At 34.6% G+C, this 19,293-nt stretch overlaps 1 protein-coding gene across 1 annotated transcript in view; it reads left to right on the forward strand.

The window, feature by feature from the left end:
• LOC150103000 (uncharacterized) overlaps positions 1-19,293 on the forward strand; it is a 361,006-nt gene that overhangs the window by 295,661 nt on the left and 46,052 nt on the right. Inside the window, exon 15 of the mRNA XM_090397703.1 lies at positions 9,403-9,478. Coding sequence (XP_090253829.1) covers positions 9,403-9,478 — 76 coding nt within the window. The remainder of the gene's footprint in view (positions 1-9,402; positions 9,479-19,293) is intronic.

A 19,293-nucleotide genomic window follows, 5' to 3' on the forward strand; every position in this document is an offset into this window, starting at 1 on the left:
ATTAAAAACAACACGTGAGTCCACAGTAATAACTTTAATTAATAAATAAGGTAGACATTTTGTACTAAAATTAATAGTACATCTTCAGTGTTACAAACAGATAGGAATAGAATACAAGTAACGAACATTTGGTGGATCACCTATTAAAATACAATGTTGTCGCGAGCTAGGAAATGAAAGAAATGAATAAATAATTAATAATTAAGATAATTAGTTTTTTAATGATTACATAAAATAAAAGTCTCCCAGATCTTCGAGAGAGAGAGAGAGAGGCAATCATTTCGATTTAAATTCGGTCGGTGTAAAAAAGCTTCACAACTTTCTTTAAAGAGGCGTTCATATTTGAACTTGCATCTATGAAGGAGAATAGCTTTATTCCACTGGATATTATGAGTAGTGGTAATACTGTGCTAGACCAGAATTCTGAGGTTTTAATCAATATAATATTGATGTTCTTTAATTCATTTTTCCACAGAATGGCCAGTTTGTCCAAAATAAGAAACATGGCATTCACAAGGAATTTTATAAATGCCCACCAAAGACAGAGATGACAGTTTATCTTTTGTACAAGGCAATAAGGAAGAAATTTTGTTGATAGGAATATAAGTGCAAATCAGTTGGTACTTTTTAAAATTCTACCTGTAGGTTCTGAGATCCCTGGATTGTAGGGGATTGGAACTCTGCAGACTGTTGAAGAACCTTTAGGTATTGGAACATAAGATTCAATTATCTGTTGGATTTGGTTAGAGTGGTAGTTATTAGATACCATTAACTTTTTAATGATAGAAAGTTCTTGTTGTAAGATTTCTGGAGAAGAGCAAACTTTATGTACCCTATTAATTAGAGATTTAAGAATGCCAAATTTTTGAGATATATGGTGAGCAGACTTTTTATCTGCTCACACATTTACTGGCAGAATCTATCTGCCAGTAAATGTGGGTTTCGAAAGACGCTTGTAGATAAGGTTCTAGAAGAAGTTCGAGTAAGCAGGATGTCCAAAAATGATAAAGTTCCAGAATTTTCCTTTTCCATCTTGAATTGGATACGAGGATGAATGCTATTTATCTGTTGTAGAAAGGTGGAAAGCTCATCTTCAGTATGTGACCAAATGGCAAAAACATCATCGACATCGACGTTTCTTCCTTATTGCCTTCTACAAAAGATAAACTGTCATCTCTGTCTTTGGCTGGCGTTTACAAAATTCCTTGTGAATGTGATGTTTCTTATTTTGGACAAACTGGCCGTTCTGTGGAAAAAAGAATTAAAGAACATCAATATTATATTGATTACAACAAACCTCAGAAGTCTAGTCTAGCACAACACAGTATTATCACTACCCATAATATCCAGTGGGATAAAGCTATTCTCCTTCATAGATGCAGGTTCAAATATGAACGCCTCTTTAAAAAAAGTTGTGAAGCTTTTTTACACTGACCGAATTTAAATCGAAATCATTGCCTCTCTCTCTCTCGAAGATCTGGGAGACTTATTTTATGTAATCATCAAAAAACTAATTATCTTAAATATTAATTATTTATTAATTTCTTTCATTTCCTAGCTCGCGACAACATTGTATTTTAATAGGTGATCCACCAAATGTTCATTACTTGTATTCTATTTTTATGTTTGTAACACTGAAGATGTAGTGTTAGTTTTAGTATGAAATATCTACCTTATTTATTAATTATTACTATCTATTAAGTTATTACTATGGACTTATGTGTTGTTTTTAATAATTGTGTTAGATTATTCTAATTCTACATTTTTCTGTGCTGGAAATGTTATACGCTCTGTCCCTTAGGGTTTTTATTAGACCTATTTTTTGCAAAGGGTGGTAGTGTGAGGCCACATTAAGAAATCTTCCTGTGTTGGTGGGTTTTCTATATATTAAGAAAGAAAGTTTATTATCCTTTTCATCGACTTCTAATAGAATGTCTAGAAAAGGTAGTTTCCTAAGTTCTTCTTGTTCTAAAGTAAATTTTATATTATAATGCAAATTATTTAGGTAATCTTTGAAAGCAATGAGTTCATCTGTTGTTCCTGGCCATATGATGAATATATCATCGACATAGCGTAGCCATATTTTTGGTTTTTGATGATAATTGTTTAAAACATTATTTTCAAAGTTTTCCATAAATAGGTTAGCTAAAGCCAGAGAGAGGGAAGAACCCATAGCCAATCTTTCTTTTTGCTCCCAAAATTTGTCTTGATACATGAAAAAAGTATTTATTCAATGTTTATCTACGATGTCCAGAGGAAAAAGGGTCTTCTAGGAGATTCACAGTTTCGTTTCTTGGAACATTTGTAAATAGGCTGATAACATCCAAACTTCCTAAGATGTCTGAAGGTCCTATATAATTATGTTTTACTTTTTCAATAAAATGTGTACTGTTCTTGATGAAAGAAGATGTTTTTCCTGTATGAGGTAAAATCATTTTGGTGAGATGTTTTGCTAAATTGGAGGTCTGAGAGCCTCTACCATCTACTATTGGTCTTAAGGGAATACCTGTCTTATGAATTTTTGGTACACCATAAATTCTTGGAACTAATGGGTGTTTTGAATGTAAAGTTATTTTGCATTCTTCAGTCCAATTAGGTATCTTTTTGATTAGATCATTGGTTTTATTGTAAGTGCATCAAGTGGGATCTCTGTCTAAAGGTTTATAGGTATTAGAATCTTCAAGAAGAGTTTTCATTTTATTATTATAATCTTCAGAGTTAAAAACTACTGTTGCATTCCCTTTATCTACTTTGATTATACCGATATTTTTGTCTGATTTTAATTCTTTGAGGGAAGTGTATTCCATGTAAGGAAGATTCCTTTGAGGTAATTTACTTTGCAATAGTAATGCCGTGGTATTACTATTGCAAAGTAAATGTATGCGGATGAGATCTGATGTATTACCAGGTAAATTTCTTATTCATTTTTCTATTTGAGCCATTATGTCAATTTTTGGGATGAAACGTGGCATTAAGGCAAAGTTAAAACCTTTTAGGAGTAGATTATTTTCTTCTCCTGATAGGCCTCTTGAAGAAAGGTTGATAACTACTTTGGCATAATCTGGGCGTTTTCTTTATTTTTGTTTTTCCTTGAAGAAGTAAGTTGAATTTTCTGATTAAAGTATGCTTCTTCCGATCAGAGATTGCCGTAGCCGTGTTATATGTGATGATATCTGTGTTGTTCCACAAGTCGGACGGAAGAGATGTGGCTAACTAATCATGTAGAGAAACTGTATCTTGGCTAATGTTTGCTAATTCTGATCTAGTGGCTGCAGTCCTTTCTCTCAGAATAGCTAGTTCCATTCTTCTGTAAATTCTGTTCTCTTTATTTGTATGGAATGCACGTTTGATTTGGATGAACTTAGGAATGATTTCACTATCTCTGCATCGGATTAAGAATATAAGGCAGTTGATGAAATTAAGATGTTTAATAGATAATTTCTCTAGTTGCGTAACTTTATACTAAAAGCACTCACCATAAGTGTTTAATTGTAAGTGAAGATTTCTGTAGTTTAGAAGTTCACAAGGCATATTCTGGTAATTGCACCACATTTTTTTTAATAAGCTATATAAAACACAATGAATTAATCAAAGACCTGACAAGTTTTGTAAGTCGTTTGACTTACATCTTCAGGGGTAAAAGGTAACCGAAAGTTAAAACAACAAAAAAGAGATTAATAGTTCATACTATACAGTTGTAGCCTGTGACTATTCATAAAATTAAAAATCAGAATGCAGATTCAAAGCAGTGCTAGGTTTAAACAATGCTGGATGATGCCACATTCTGTTGTTCACGTTCATAATATCCGAAGTCTGACAGGTATATTTTTTATTAAAGCTGACCAACTTGGTGGAGAATTAATCCTTCATTTTTATTGCATTGTGTTGGTATTTTAAGCATGTTTGCAACTTCTTTAAATTTCCTTATGTAGCAGTTTTTTTTTCTATGTATGTTTCTATGTAGGAAAGATAGACCTGATTTTTGTTCTCTTCTGTTTTGCACATCCTTTTGGTGTTCGTTCATACGAATTTCCCCAGATCTTCCTGTCTATCCTATGTAGCAGATGCCGCAAGTACAATAAATTTTCTAAACACCTGTTTTTTTTAAAGGATGATGAGGAAGTTTCGGGGGATGTAGAAATCTCAAAATTTTTTCCAGTGGCAGAAAGGCTACTTTGATGTTATGCCAAAGTAGTTATCAACCTTTCTTCAAGAGTCCTATCAAGAGAAGAAACTAATCTACTCCTAAAAGGTTTTAACTTTGCCTTAATACCATCTTTCATCCCAAAAATTGACATAATGGCTCAAATACAAAAAGGAATAAGAAATTTACCCGGTAATACATAATACATCAGATCTCATCCGCATACAACCACGGCATTACTATTGCAAAGTAAATTACCTCAAAGGAGTCTTCCTTACACGAGATACACTTCCCTTAAAGAATTAAAATCAGACAAAAATATCGTTATAATCAAAGCAGATAAAGGGAATGCAACAGTAGTTTTTAACTCTGAAGATTATAATAATAAAATGAAAACTCTTCTTGAAGATTCTAATACCTATAAACCTTTAGACAGAGATCCCACTTGGTGCACTCACAATAAAACCAATGATCTAATCAAAAAGATACTAATTGGACTGAAGAACTCAAAAGAACTCTACATTCAAAACACCCATTAGTTCCAAGAATTTATGGTGTACCAAAAATTCATAAGATAGGTATTCCCTTAAGACCAATAGTAGATGGTAGAAGCTCTCCGACCTCTAATTTACCAAAACATCTCACCAAAACAATTTTACCTCATACAGGAAAAACATCTTCTTTCATCAAGAACAGTACACATTTTATTGAAAAAGTAAAACATAATTATATTGGACCTTCAGACATCTTAGGAAGTTTGGATGTTATCAGCCTATTTACAAATGTTCCAAGAAACGAAACTGTGAATCTCCTAGAAGACCTTTTTCCTCCGGACATTGTAAATCTTTATAAACATTGTATAAATAATACTTTTTTCATGTATCAAGACAAATTTTGAGAACAAAAAAGAAGGATTGGCTGTGGGCTCTTCCCTCTCTCTGGCTTTAGCTAACCTATTTATGGAAAACTTTGAAAATAATGCTTTAAACAATTATCATCAAAAACTAAAAATATGGCTACGCTATGTTGATGATATATTCATCATATGGCCAGGAACAACAGATGAACTCATTGCTTTCAAAGATTACCTAAATAATTTGCATTATAATATAAAATTTACTTTAGAACAAGAAGAACTTAGGAAACTGCCTTTTCTAGACATTCTATTAGAAGTCAATGTAAAGGATAATAAACTTTCTTTCTCAATATATAGAAAACCCACCAACACAGGAAGATTTCTTAATGCGGCCTCACACCACCACCACCTTTTGCAAAAAATAGGTCTAATAAAAACCCTAAGGGACAGAGCATATAACATTTCCAGCACAGAGGAACAAAGAATTAGAATATCTAACACAAATCTTTCAAAAGAATGGTTATGAAACCAAGACTATCAAAAAATCATCCACACACCTCCTACAAGCATCTCTCAGAAACCAGATTTCAAAAACGCTATCATGCTTCCATATATCAAAAATGTTACAGACAAGATGGCTAAATTACTTAACAAATGTAACATCAAAGTACCCTTTCTGCTGCTGGAAAAAATTTCGAGATTTCTACATCCCCCGAAACCACCACCTCATCTTGTAAAAAAACCAGGTGTTTTCAAAATTTATTGTTCTTGGGGCTTCTGCTACGTAGGACAAACAGGAAGATCTGGGGAAATTCGCATGAAAGAACACCAAAAGGAGGTGCAAAACAGAAGAGAACAAAAATCAGGACTAACTTTCCATACCACTTCCACTGGCCACAATGTACCTATGGCAGAATACAAACATGTTGTACATAGAAAAAAACTGTTACATAAGGAAATTTAAAGAAGCTGCAAACATGCTTAAAATACCAACACAATGCAATAAAAATCAAGGATTAATTCTGCACCAAGTTTGGTCAGCTTTAATAAAAAATATACCTCAGTCAGACCTAGGACGTTATGAACATGAATAACAACAGAACATGGCATCATCCAGAATTTTTAAACCCAGCACTGCTTTGAATCTGCATTCTGATTTTTAATTTTATGAATAGTCAGATGGCTACAACTGTATAGTATGAACTATTAATCTCTTTTTTTACTAAATGATTTAAGGAAATTACAATGTCAACTAGGATATACATTAAAATAAATTTTAATATACTTCAATATTTCAACGATGTTACATTGCCATTTTCAAGAAAGTTAAGAACAAGACACGTGCACGCAGGCACAACAAACAGTAAGTGAGGAAGAAGCAGGAAGCTGTTATTTCTCCTAAAGTTCTAATGGTGCCCCCTAGGTGGGCAGTGCTGGTATGGCGATTGGGCTAAAGGTCTTCTGATGTAGGTTTCCGAAATTTGAGGCAGTCTCATGCAGCCAAATTTGTTAGGTTTGGATTGTTTCTTAGGGCTGAAGCTGATTCCATGAAAAGCCTTTCATATTTGTGTATTATCGTGGTGTATTACTACGGTGTATTATCGTGGCTTTCTTCCACCGTATTCTCTGGCAGGTATCCAGCGCGTGGTCAGCAAGACCAGAGTGGCTGTATTGGTGAAACTGGGTGTAGTCTTTGTGTTCTGAGATTCTGATATTGGCTGTCCTGCCTGTTTGGCCAAAGTAGGACAGCTTACAGCTACAAGGGACCTGGTATACACCAGGTAGGTCTGGGTGGGGGGGGTTGGTATTTAGTAGAGCGGATAAGTGATGCCAATTTTTTATATGGTCTGTAACAAGAAATTAAGTCATGTTTTTTTAGGATTTTTGTAATTTTTTCCGAGGTGCCTCGGATATAGGGTATGGTGATGGATTTAGAGTAATCCTTGTTGTGAGGGGGGGAGGGGGGGGATGTGGTTTACTGGTTTCAATATTTTTTGGGGGGGGTAGCCATTGGCTGAGAAAGTGTTGAGAATGTGGTTGAGTTCTGTGGTTAGGGCATTGTCATTTGAACAGATAAGTTTAGCCCTGTTGTGTAGTGTCTTAATAACTCCATATTGTTGTGAGGAGGGGTGGTGGGATTGTTGGTGAATGGATCTGCCTGTATGGGTGGGTTTTCTATAGACTGAGAAAACCAAGGTTCCATCGGGCTGGCAGGTGACTAGTGTGTCTGAGAAAGGAAGACAGTTGTTTTTTTCTTCTTCCAGGGTGAATTTGATTCTGGGGTGTTGGTTGTTTAAGTGTGTTAGGAAGGAGAGGAGTGCTTCGGACGAAGCCAAATGGTTGGGTTTTGTGGGGCAGAGGTTAAGGCTTTCTCTTCAAAAGTCTCCATATAAAAGTTGGCCAAGGGTGGGGAGAGTGGAGAACCCATGGCTGTCCCCTCTATTTGTTTGTAGAATTTTCCTTGCCAAACAAAATAGCCTGAGTTCATTGTGAACTGAAATAGGGCTGTAATATCGGGAGGAAATTTAGCTTGGATTAGCTCTAAGGATTCTTTGAGGGGACATTTGTAAATAAGGAGGAGACATCAAAACTGGCCATTATTCAGTGTGTTTGAGTGTAAATTTTTCTATGCTGACTTTTAAGTGGGCTGAGTTTTTTTATGTGTGAAGGTGTGTTGCCAATATAGTGTGAGAGTGCTTTCGCCAAATGTTTAGCTAGTTTGTATGTGGGGGAAATCAGTGCCATCCACTATGGGATGTAATGGCACATTTTCCTTATGTATTTTTGGGAGTCCATAAATATGGGGGGGGGGGGGTAAATGGTTTTAATTTATTAGTGATTTCCACAGGCCAAGAAGTGACCTTCTTAAGGAGCTTGTGGAGTTTTCTAATTTGTGAGTTGGTGGGATTGTACTCGATAGGGAGGTAAGTAGCCCGATCTAACAATAGAGCTTTCAGCTTACCTGTGTAGCTTACCTGAGCTTTCAGCTTACCTGTGTAGCTTACCTGAGCTTTCAGTTTACACAGGTAAGCTGAAAGCTCTAACTAGGGGGCACCATTAGGACTTTAGGAGAAATAATAGCTTCCTGCTTCTTCCTCACTTAATGTTTGTTGTGCCTGCCTGCACGTGTCTTGTTCTTAAGTTTCTTGAAAATGGCAACGTGATGTTGGCAAAATATTGAAGTATATTAAAATTTATTTTAATGTATATCCTAGTTGACGTTGTAATTTCCTTAAATCATTTAGTAAAAAATGCATAACCAACGTCTAAGTCTAAGCCTTCCCACGAGAATTAATCTCTTTTTTGTTGTTTTAACTTTCAGTTACCTTTTACCCCTGAAGATGTAAGTCAAACGACTTACGAAACTTGTCGGGTCTTTTATTAATTCATTGTGTTTTATATAGCTTATTAAAAAAATGTGGTCCAATTACCGGAATATGCCATGTCAACTTCTAAACCACAGAAACCTCCACTTACAATAAAACATATTGTCTCATAGTGTAATTCATCAATACTTATCTCTTATGTATGCAGCCTGGAGTTCATTTAATATTAGTTTCATTTAAGCTCATTTAATATCAGGGTCAGACATTGTATCATCTCACTAGCCTCTTTAAATATGTGTATGTAAATATTAAATTCTATATGCAGTATTTATGTTATTTACCAATTAACTTGATGTTTTTTGTTGGTAATGTGAAGGGCTAATCCAAATTTATATGCTCTTTTTTTTTCTTCCACATCTCTGATATGTTCTTTTTGATGGATTTCTCAATGATATGGTTATTTTGGTGATCTTGACATCATGGAGATTTTTTGTAGAGGTCTAAAAGCAACTTTTAAGTTATATTATTGTAGGACTTTTGTAATTTGCCTGTGACATTCTTGATGTGAGTTAAAGAAGTTGCACCTTTGTAGTTATCTGGTTGTTGTTGTCGTCTTGTACTATGATAGTTTATTCAATACGTTATTAATAGTTTTGATATTATAACGTTTTTATTTTTTAGAATGTCTGAGTTATTTTATTGTTTCTTTTATTATCATTTCATATGGCTCTCTCTTTTAATAATTTGATGATAACCTGTTTTTGTGCCAGGTGGCAGTGGGAACTGTTTGAGCTAATGGGAGAATTATAAAGAGATGGAAAAAATAGAATTACACTCAGTGTGTCTTATATGCATTTTAATATTACTTTTATTAATTTATGTTTATAATTTATAACTTATATTAATTTTTCTGATGGCCCTTGATGTTATTTTGCACCATTAATAAGCTATGCAAGTTTTCTGCATATCATTTTACAGTTATCAGTGATATGCCTGTGTTACTGTTCATATGTATTTAATGTAAAAAGTATTTAAAAAATACTCTAAAATGATATAGTTTCATTATTTCCTTTCAGTCCGTTGTCATATGACAGGATTCCATTTAACTAAGGAATTATATTACAGTGCAGTTGATTTGGAATTATATACAACGTGAGTATTACTGAAATGTTTAAGATTTAAAATATGTTCTTTTAGCTGTACACATATCAGGATTATTATAATTTTTATTATTATTATTTTTTTTTATACATGCATGTGCATATTCATCTGCCGTTATTTAGATTTAGAGACATCTTTGGGATAGTGTAAATCAGAAGTTTCAAATTTATCATTTCACTCTTCTATCATTTGTTTGCTCTCAGTAATGATCTGTTTAATTAATTAACACAATAATACAAGGAAAAGTGAATAATACACTTTTAACAGCCAAATATTTCAACTCGAAAATTATAAGTCATCATCAGTGGCATCGGTACACTTCTCGCTGCTTCTTCATTCATAAAACCTTGTGGTACTAAGATGACTCAAGCAGCATGATCTGTTATGTCATAAATACAGATCTTCTAGCCATTTTCAAATGGGTGAGAATGGCAGTATTATGATTTGGTAGCATTAAATTTTAATGCTACTAAAACATAATCCTGCTCTATTTACAGAAGCCCATGCTTCACTCTCTCTCCCTTTCAGTAACATTCCTCTCCCCCAACCAAAGGTCAGTTTTTCTGTTTCCTGAGATGACTTTCATATCTGGCTTATCCTGGCATAAACATATAACATCCATAGTCTCTTTCATTGTCCAGAAAGCTTGGTATTCTTTTTCATTCTAAACAAATGAAATTTTGCACAAACTTCTATTCTGTTCAACTACTAACTTTATAAACTCCAAATCCATGCAACCTTAGAATGTTGTTCTCACATCTGGGGGTGGTGCATCAAAAATCTCCTTCAGAGTGCTTAATTGTATCCAGAAGAGAGCTGTTTACATGATAGCTCTTCTCTGACTTTCTCCAATGCCTTTCTCATAGAGATAATCTGTTTCTGCATTTTCTGTATATTTCTGTGGACGCTACTATACTGAACTGGCCACTGATATTACTCCACTTCCCTCTAATCATGTACAAAGACAGGCAGCTGCTGGTCAACATCTACCATTCAGCTCCATACTTGCAAAACCAGCTGCTCGACCTCTTCCTCATACCAACACATTAATAAATTAATTTGTTCTTTCTAATCACTTTCCTGCACACGGTATACTGTCATGTTTCAGGTCTTGACACCTTTCCTGGGTGGTTGATACATAAAATTATTTAATACTTCCTCCCTCTGGATAGGTTGATTTAATTTTAATGTCTCTTCTTTCTAATTTTTATATAAATGACTTATAAATATTTTTAATTATTAAAAAATGTATATGTATTTTTATGTTAATTCTGTACTGGATCAGTAATTCAACTTATAATACCATCAAAGGACAGAAAGTATGAGAAAGAAGAAACTTGGTTAACATCCATATTAATAATTTTCAGATTCTATTCTTTAGGAATTACATAAGAGGGAGATTGTTTCAGCAGACAACAGTGGAAGGAATAAAACAAGAGGGGGGAAAAATCTGTTTTGTAAGTTTGGAGGTGAATGGTGAAGGTGTATTGAGGAGCTGTATTACATATTCATAAGAGACTTTGATAACCATGTCTTGTAATATAGATGCATTGTGTTTGAAGGTATCTAAGTATGGAGAAATAGTTCTTATTGTATCTTAATTCACTGTGATGGTTTTTTTTTTGTGGTCTAATAATTTATAGACAGTTCTCTTTTGATAACTATTATCATATTTTACAAAAAAATATGAATAGCTCTGTGTTTTAGTTTAGTAATAATTCCAAATACTGATTTGATATGAGAAATGGAGCAGGTGTTGTGGCTCTACAGAATGCAAAAAAAAAAAAAAAAAAAAAAGATTTTCTATCCAAGCAAATAAATGGCTGCCAATTCAATGTTATGAATTATGAAATTTCAAACCATAAGGTTTGAAATTTGGAATGAGAGGAGACAAGAGATTAAGTGGGTGATGATAGACAAGGATCTGATTATTTCAGGACCACATTACTAGAATATGAGAATGACACAGCATGTTATAGTAATCATGAGGAGGGCATTGACATGCTTGTTTATGTGGCTTCCACCCACAAAAGGATTATGTAAACCTATAGCATCGGTGGGCTAAGGATTTTTTCTGTTTTTATTAATTTTTTGTATTTTTTCATTTATTTTTTTATATATTCCAGAAACCCTACTGTAGAGACTTAACATAGAAACTTTTTCAAACCACTTCAGGCCTCCAATGACAGGGCAGTAGTTCCATACTAAGCAGTGAAATTCATCTTCCACCTAAAGATAATCACAAATATACATGCCCTTGGCAGGATTCGAACCCATAGCCTGTTTGTTGCATAGATGATATGCTAACCATTTGGCCAACCAGGGCAGTATAGATTAGTCTGCAAAGATTTGATCATCTAATTTTCAAGGAATGAAAGCATTTTGGAAAGAGTCTAGAAAAGAGAAACTAAGGTGGTGTCTGAAGGGGTGTCATTTGCAGAACCAGTGGATAAGAAGAGCAACAGGAGTCATATGATTGATACTAAATTGGTAAAGGGTGTTCCTAGATTAATGTGAAAGATATCTTTCATGGAATGGAGGAAAATACAAATAGAACAAGAAGCTATTCCTGAAGTTTATAAGGAGGGTGTGAGCAGAATAGTAAAGAGCACTTTTTTTGTGTGGTGAGTGGAAAAATTCCAAGTTTATGATTTAGAATTTTTGAGTTTTCGAGCTAAATTTTTACAGTCTGCACATATTTACAATAGTTCATTATGAAGATTTCAGGTGAGTGACATTAATTTAAGCTAATTTAACCTTTTGAAATTGAAACACTAATTCTAGATTTTTATAATTTCCGGCTCTTCTAGTTCCTTCTTATGTTGACTATTTTTCTTCTTCATGTAGCTTCCTCAGTGAGAGGGTGCAGCACCATGGCCTTCCAGTTCTCTCTGTTGGTGGCTTTCCTTTTTGTTTCTGCATAGCCATGTCCTTCGTTTTTTGCCTCTTGATCCTTTTCCCATTATTTTTCCTTCTAAAACTGTTAGTATCCTCTGACCTGCTGAACCTCTCACTACATGTCCTGCCAACCTTATCTTTTTCTGGATCATTTCCTGTAATAAAGATCTCTGTGGTCTCATTCTCTGTAGGACATCTGTATTTGTCACATGTTCTGTCCATGACATTTTCAGAGCTCTCCTATAGCACCACTTTTCAAAGGCCTGTTGTCTTACTCTCTTCTTGAATATCCAGGTCTCACTTCAATATGTAAAAACTGGCCAAATTAATGTTCTTATCATTCTTTTCTTTGTCTCGATACCCACAGAACTGTTGAGCAGATCTTTAGTTTTCCAGAAGGCATCTTTAGCTATGGCTGTTTTTATTTTTATTTCTTTATCTCGCTTTCCATCTGCAGTAAAGTAGGTGCCTAAATATTTGTATTCTGTTGTATGTTCAATTTTCATATTGTTTATGATTATTTCTGGCTTGGATCTGTTTTCTTTTGAGATTTTCATAAATTTGGTCTTTTTTGCATTTATATCTAATCCAAATTCTTTACCTTCTTCAATTAGTAGCTACAGTAATTTGATTAATTTGTTTCTGTTTTCTGCTATTAGAATGGTATCATCAGCATATCTAAGATTGTTGTATTTTTATAATCTTAAGTACATGATCTTCTATGTCTAATGATTAATTTATATATTTATCTAATATATTTAACATTTTATTATATTTTACCTGGTCAAAAGCCTTCTGAAAGTCTATGAAGCATATGTAAATGTTCCTGTTTCTTTCAAGTGATCTTTCTGTTAGTATTTTTAGTTTCAGGATAGCATTAATGGTTCCCATTCCTCTTCTGAAGAGCCTTTCTGTTGTTCACTCAATTCACCGCTTAAGGCTCTTTCAATTTGTTTGTTAACAATGATTAAAATAATTTTAGATGCATGGGATATTAGGCTCACAGTTCTGTAATCGTCGCAATTTTACATTATTTTTCTTTGGAATTGGTATGCAGATAGATGTTGTAAAAACTTCAAGTAATTGTATTGTTTTATAGATGTCCTGAATGAATTCCACTAGTAGTTGTTATTATTGCCAGTCAAAGCTTTCAGCAGCTCAGCTGGGATATTATCACACCCAGGGGATTTACTATTATGTTGACTATTATTGTTTGCATTTGTACTTTTCATGTTGTCATTTTGTGTTTTTATGTATGATTCCAGCTGATTCCAGGTCTTTTCCTTAATTCATTATAATGCATCATTTTGTTATAGTGGTGTTCACTATAGTGTGCATCTACAATATAGATATAATGCCACCATTCAATCAGAAACAGCTCCTGTTAAGGATGCTGCTTCATATTTCTCCACATACTTGTTTGCAAGGGACATTGGAGGAGCATTCATAGAGGTGACAGTCAATTTTGACAAAGCCCTTTGGCTGGAAAGATCTGAGTTCGAATCCTGTCTAGGATATGAAATAAATCAGAGCTTTTCATATGAAGGTAAGTTCATCAGTCATATACAGACATTGCAGGGTTATTCCTCCCAGAAACTCTGATTTTTCTTTCCATAACCAGGCAGACTAGCCATTTAAGCTGGTTAGGTTAACTAGCTTATCTTAAAACTGGAGTTCTGAAAGCCAATCTACAGGTTATTGGCCTTAAAGGCCTATGTTACAAAAACAGACTCTAATAATTATTAGAGTCTGTTTCTGTTTCAAAACAGAAACACTCTACCTGAGATCCATAATGTGCAGTAGAAAGATGGTGAGGTTCTAATCTCTTCCATCTTGCAGTTACTATCCTATGTCTTTAGTTATGTGTATTGATGAAGACTGGTTTTGTCTGTTATGAGGGATAAAAAATCAGAGTTTCTGAAAGAAAAACCCTCTACCTCCATACGAGGTAGAGGGTTTTTCTTCTTCCAGGCAGACTAGCTTAAATGGCTAGTCTGCCTGGTTATGGAAAGAAAAATCAGAGTTTCTGGGAGGAATAACCCTGCAATGTCTGTATATGACTGATGAACTTTTCAAATCCAAGTTGAGATGGCTAACTCAACTTGGATTTGAAAAGTCCTGTTAAGGCTCCTTGTATCGTAGACGGGATTCAAACTCAAGTCTTTCCAACTACAATACTCTGTTGAAACCAACTGAAGTACAGAGGGAGATTTTTTAAGGAGATTTAAAGATTAGAGTTCACATAAGAAATAAATCTATATCATAATTTATCATGATATGACCAACTTTCTGTTAAAGCCTGTTATTCCCCAAAGCAAAGGGAGTAGGTGAGGCTGGTCAACCCTAAGTTTTGGAAACTTTGAGGAGGTGGAGGAAGCCAATATCCACCCTTAGCCAATCACTGATAGCTAGTCCAAGACTATCCATCCATGATTTTAATTGGCATTCAGGGAAGAGAGTATGGCAGACAACTGCTACTACCTCTTGGTCCCCAACTTAACCCTATATATATTGTCTGAAATAATGTGAGTTGTATGGTCAATTTTCTTGAATTGTGGGATTAAAAAAAATCTTCTTTATTATTATTATTACTGGCAACTCCAAGGAGTCCTTAGACTCATCGAGGAAGGCCTTAAACATCATATCAAGAACAACTATTCGGCATTTGCATTTTTCATATCATACTTTTCTTTGAAATCATTTACAGTCATGGCACCCACAACAAACTCTGGCAGCTTATTCCACTCATTCACCACCCTCCAAGCAAAAAACCTAGTTCTAACACCCTTGCTAACTACACTCTTACTCAGTTTCCATGGATGGCCCCTAGTTCTCCCATCACCAGACCTGTTCTGAAAAATATTCTCTCAATTAATCTTGTAAAAACCCTTCAGTAATTTGAATGTCTCAATCATATCACCCCCTTTTCCACCTATCAACCAATTTCTGTAACCCACAGATCTTCAACCTGTTCTCGTAAGGTTCATTCCATAAATAAGCTATCATCTTGGTCATCCCCCTCTGGATCCTCTCTACCTCCTTCCTATCAAGAAGAAACCCAGGGTCCCAGATCTGGGCACAGTAGTCAAGATGGGATCTTATTAAGGCATGATAAAGAGGAACAATAACTTGCTTGCCTCTGCTCGTCAAAGTATTCTTCAGTAACCAGGTAATCTGATGAGCTGATTTAGCCACTGTTGCTATGTGCCCCCTAAACTTCAACTCCCTATCCACCAACACACCCAAATCTCTGGCTTCGTCAACCTCCTGGAGTACAGTTCCACCAATGTGATATACTGCTGCTAATTTTTTCACCACAAAATGCATAAACTTACACTTTGCTACATTAAACTGACATCCATTCTCATTAGCCCAGACTGCCAATCTATCCAAATCATCCTGCAAAATTTTGACATCATGTGCATTCACTATTGCTCTACCCAACTTTGCATCATTAGCAAATAAACGAACAGTTCCTCTCAGATAATATCATTGGGAAATGATAGTGAAACTTCTAAAGCAGTGTTTCTCAAACTTCAGATATCCGCGGACCCCTTCTTAAATTTTCATTATTACCAAGTACTCCTCATTAATTAATTAAAAATAAATTAAGTAATTAATTAAAATGAATAAATTAAGTTAAAATATTAAAAAATTAAATATCTATTTTATATGAATTTATATGTTCATGTAAACAAAAAATATGATTTATTTTTAATAGAACAAACTTTATAAAGATACTATAAAGTTTTACTTACTTGAAATAATTTATCATCAATGAGAGGAATGAAATTGCTTATGATGAGATAAAATTTCAGCAAAATTTGGCTCTATAGTTGTTAATTTCAATCTCAGATGCGGTTCAACATCTATAATGCGATTCCTCTTCTTTGTCTTAATATCTACATGGGCCGAAAATCCAACTTCGCACAGATATGAACTTGGAAATAGAAAAATGAACCTTAGAGCTTCATCTGTTAATTCAGGAAATTAATTCTGTATTTGTAGTCAAAATGATGATAATGTATTCTCACTGTATTTATTTTTTAGGAAACCATCAGAAGCTAGTTCTAAAAGTTGTTGTTCTTCTATTGATGATAGACCCTTTGCCATAAATTTGTTTTTATTGAAAGGGTATCTTATCCACTCAATATTAATGTCCAATTCAGGAAAATACTTTTCTAGATTCTTTTGTAAGCTTTTTAAATGCTGCATGATAATAATTTTCACATCATCATCAATTTGTTCATTTGAACTTGTGAGCAATTCATGAAGCGATGGAAACGCGTCAAATTCTCCATCACCAACCTGCTTTTGCCATAACTTCATTTTTGCCAACATGGCGTTCACTTTATCTTGGACATGAAATATAGAAATTTCCTTGCCTTGCAAAGATAAATTAAGACTATTTAATACAGTAAATATATCTGCCAGGTATGTTAATTGACTGAGCCATTTCCAATTATGTAAATGCTTTTTCAATTCAAACTTTTCATCAAGAAAAACTTGTAGTTTATTCCAAAGTTCAAATAAACAAGTGAGGACTTTTCCACGAGAAAGCCAACGAACGTCAGTACGGAAAAGAAGTTGTGTATAGTTGCTTTCCATTTCTTTGCAAAGTTGAGAGAAAAGTCAGGCGTTTAGAGGACAGCCTTTAATATAATTTATGATTTTTACAGCTTCATCAAGAACTTTTCTGAGGTCCGTAGACATCATATGTGTAGCCAAAACCTCCCTGTGTATGCAGCAGTGTGTCGACTTTGCATTTGGTGCAACAGCTTGAATCCTTTTTAAACAAGCCCTTGTTTAGATTCGACCATGGATTTCGCTCTGTCCATGCTTATTCCAACACAACTTTTCCAATCAAGCTTGTTTTGATGCATAAAGGTATTTATACTGTTGAATATTTCTTCTCCTGTTGTATGTTCTGGCAAGGGTTGGCAATATAAAAGGTCGTCATGAATTTTTTGATTTTTTTTTGTTCCTAATGAACACTAGAAGATTTGCAAAATTTGTAATGTCGGTGGATTCATCTACCTGCAACGCATAATAACGACTCTTATGTACAGGGTGTTCGGGATAAATTTGACAGTTTTGTAAGGAAAAAGAAAATCTTCTTTGTATCTATTAAATTTAATGAATTGACAAAAAAACATTACAGGCAGAGTTAATTACAATACTATCAACAAGATTTACTCAAAATAACCACCATTAGCATCGATCACAGCTTCAATTCTGCTTCGGAACCTCGAACAAGCTGATGCTACAGTCTCCCTGGGAAGGGCCGCAAAAACTGTTTTAATTTTATCCATTAACTGGGCTTTTGTATTACTGGAAGTGCGATTGGTGTCTTTTTCAACTGCGCCCCATACAAAATAATCCATGGGGTTAAGGTCTGGGGAGTTTGGAGGCCAAACATTTGGACTGGTGAAGTCGTAGAAAATTTCAGACAACCATTTTTGACTTTTCCCAGAGGTGTGGCAAGGGGCCGAATCCTGCTGCCATACATACGGCCTACCATTGGCTACCCTTGTTATCCAGGGCTTGACTACAGTTAGCAACTCCACGAACAAAGCCCGAATTCCAATGCCAGGGTTCTTCAACACCTGTTCCTGCAGATTTGCGAGGAATTCTGCTGTACGAACGCAATCAGATCGTCTGCTAGGGATCTTTCTTCTTGCTACATCCTCGTAGTCACCATTGCAAGTCTCTAGTTCATGCCTGATTGTTTTTACTGTATTCAGGGAGCATTGGGCAGCAGTCGTAATATCCTTATTTTGATGGCGGGCACGAATCATCATGATACAAGTTATTCTCTTCCATGATTCAGGTGGGTTCCAGCTATCCATCCTTTCTGACATCTTGTATATGAATGAAGAAGGGTCCAAACTTTTAAATGAAGAGAAGTGTGTGTTAATACATGTAACTTACGGAAAAATATAATTAATTATAAATATGTCAAATTTATCCCGAACACCCTGTATATCGGATAACAATGTTTGTTTTATATTTTCAGCCATTTCAGTGATTCTTCGATGAACGGTACTATTTGAAAGGCAAATCCGATCAAAAGATCTTTTTGCATTATCTCTGATCATAATTTCCACTATTATTTTTGCAGCAGGCTTGGCCAAAGTTTCACCAATTGTTTCCGCTGCACCACTTTTTGCTATTAATAGCGACACACAATATGAAGCTTCTGAAGCCTTCATGTTTTCACCTCCTGACACGATCGACATCACTTTTTGAGATTCTTTTAAATTTTTTAGTTTATTTTGAAAAAATTTGACAAGTTTGTCCTTGCATTCATTATATTTCGATTCAAAATGGCAATTTAAATTACATGATTTCATGCTTTCATTTTTTAAAGTTTCACCGCAAATTACACATAATGGAATAGGTTCCTCTTCATTTCCCGTCCATGAAAATCCACATTTCAAGTAATTTATATCGTACTTACGAAGTTTTCTCATCTTCTTCCTAGTTGGTTCTTTGGAGATGTCAATCGACACACACTTATCAATTTCACTTGATCCAGATACAATATCAACATTTTCTTGTTGCTGACAGCTACTTGTATCTACTATGTTCCTCTCTTTTGCGCGTTTTAAAAATCCAGTCTTTAACCCATGATCCTTAAGAATTTGAAAGCTAAAAAAAATTACCGTATTTATCGAACAGTCCTTCAACAAATGGCTAGTGAAAGCAGAACTCGAAACAGACAGCAATGGTAAGCCAGTAGAGATAAAGCAGCTATGAAGGCATTCATATGATTGGTGTGGTATTAACAAAAGATCGCACTACTAATTGACAAAGACAAGCTGACAATTCAGTTGAAATGCTAATTCTCTTCAACCGAATTCCTTATATAATATCTGAAACACATTCAGTATATATTTCTTAGTTTT

This window comes from Typopeltis vanoorti, chromosome 9 (genome assembly GCF_054136105.1).
Source record: "Typopeltis vanoorti isolate ZY-2024b chromosome 9, IOZ_Tvanoo_1.0, whole genome shotgun sequence".
NCBI lineage: Eukaryota > Metazoa > Arthropoda > Arachnida > Uropygi > Thelyphonidae > Typopeltis > Typopeltis vanoorti.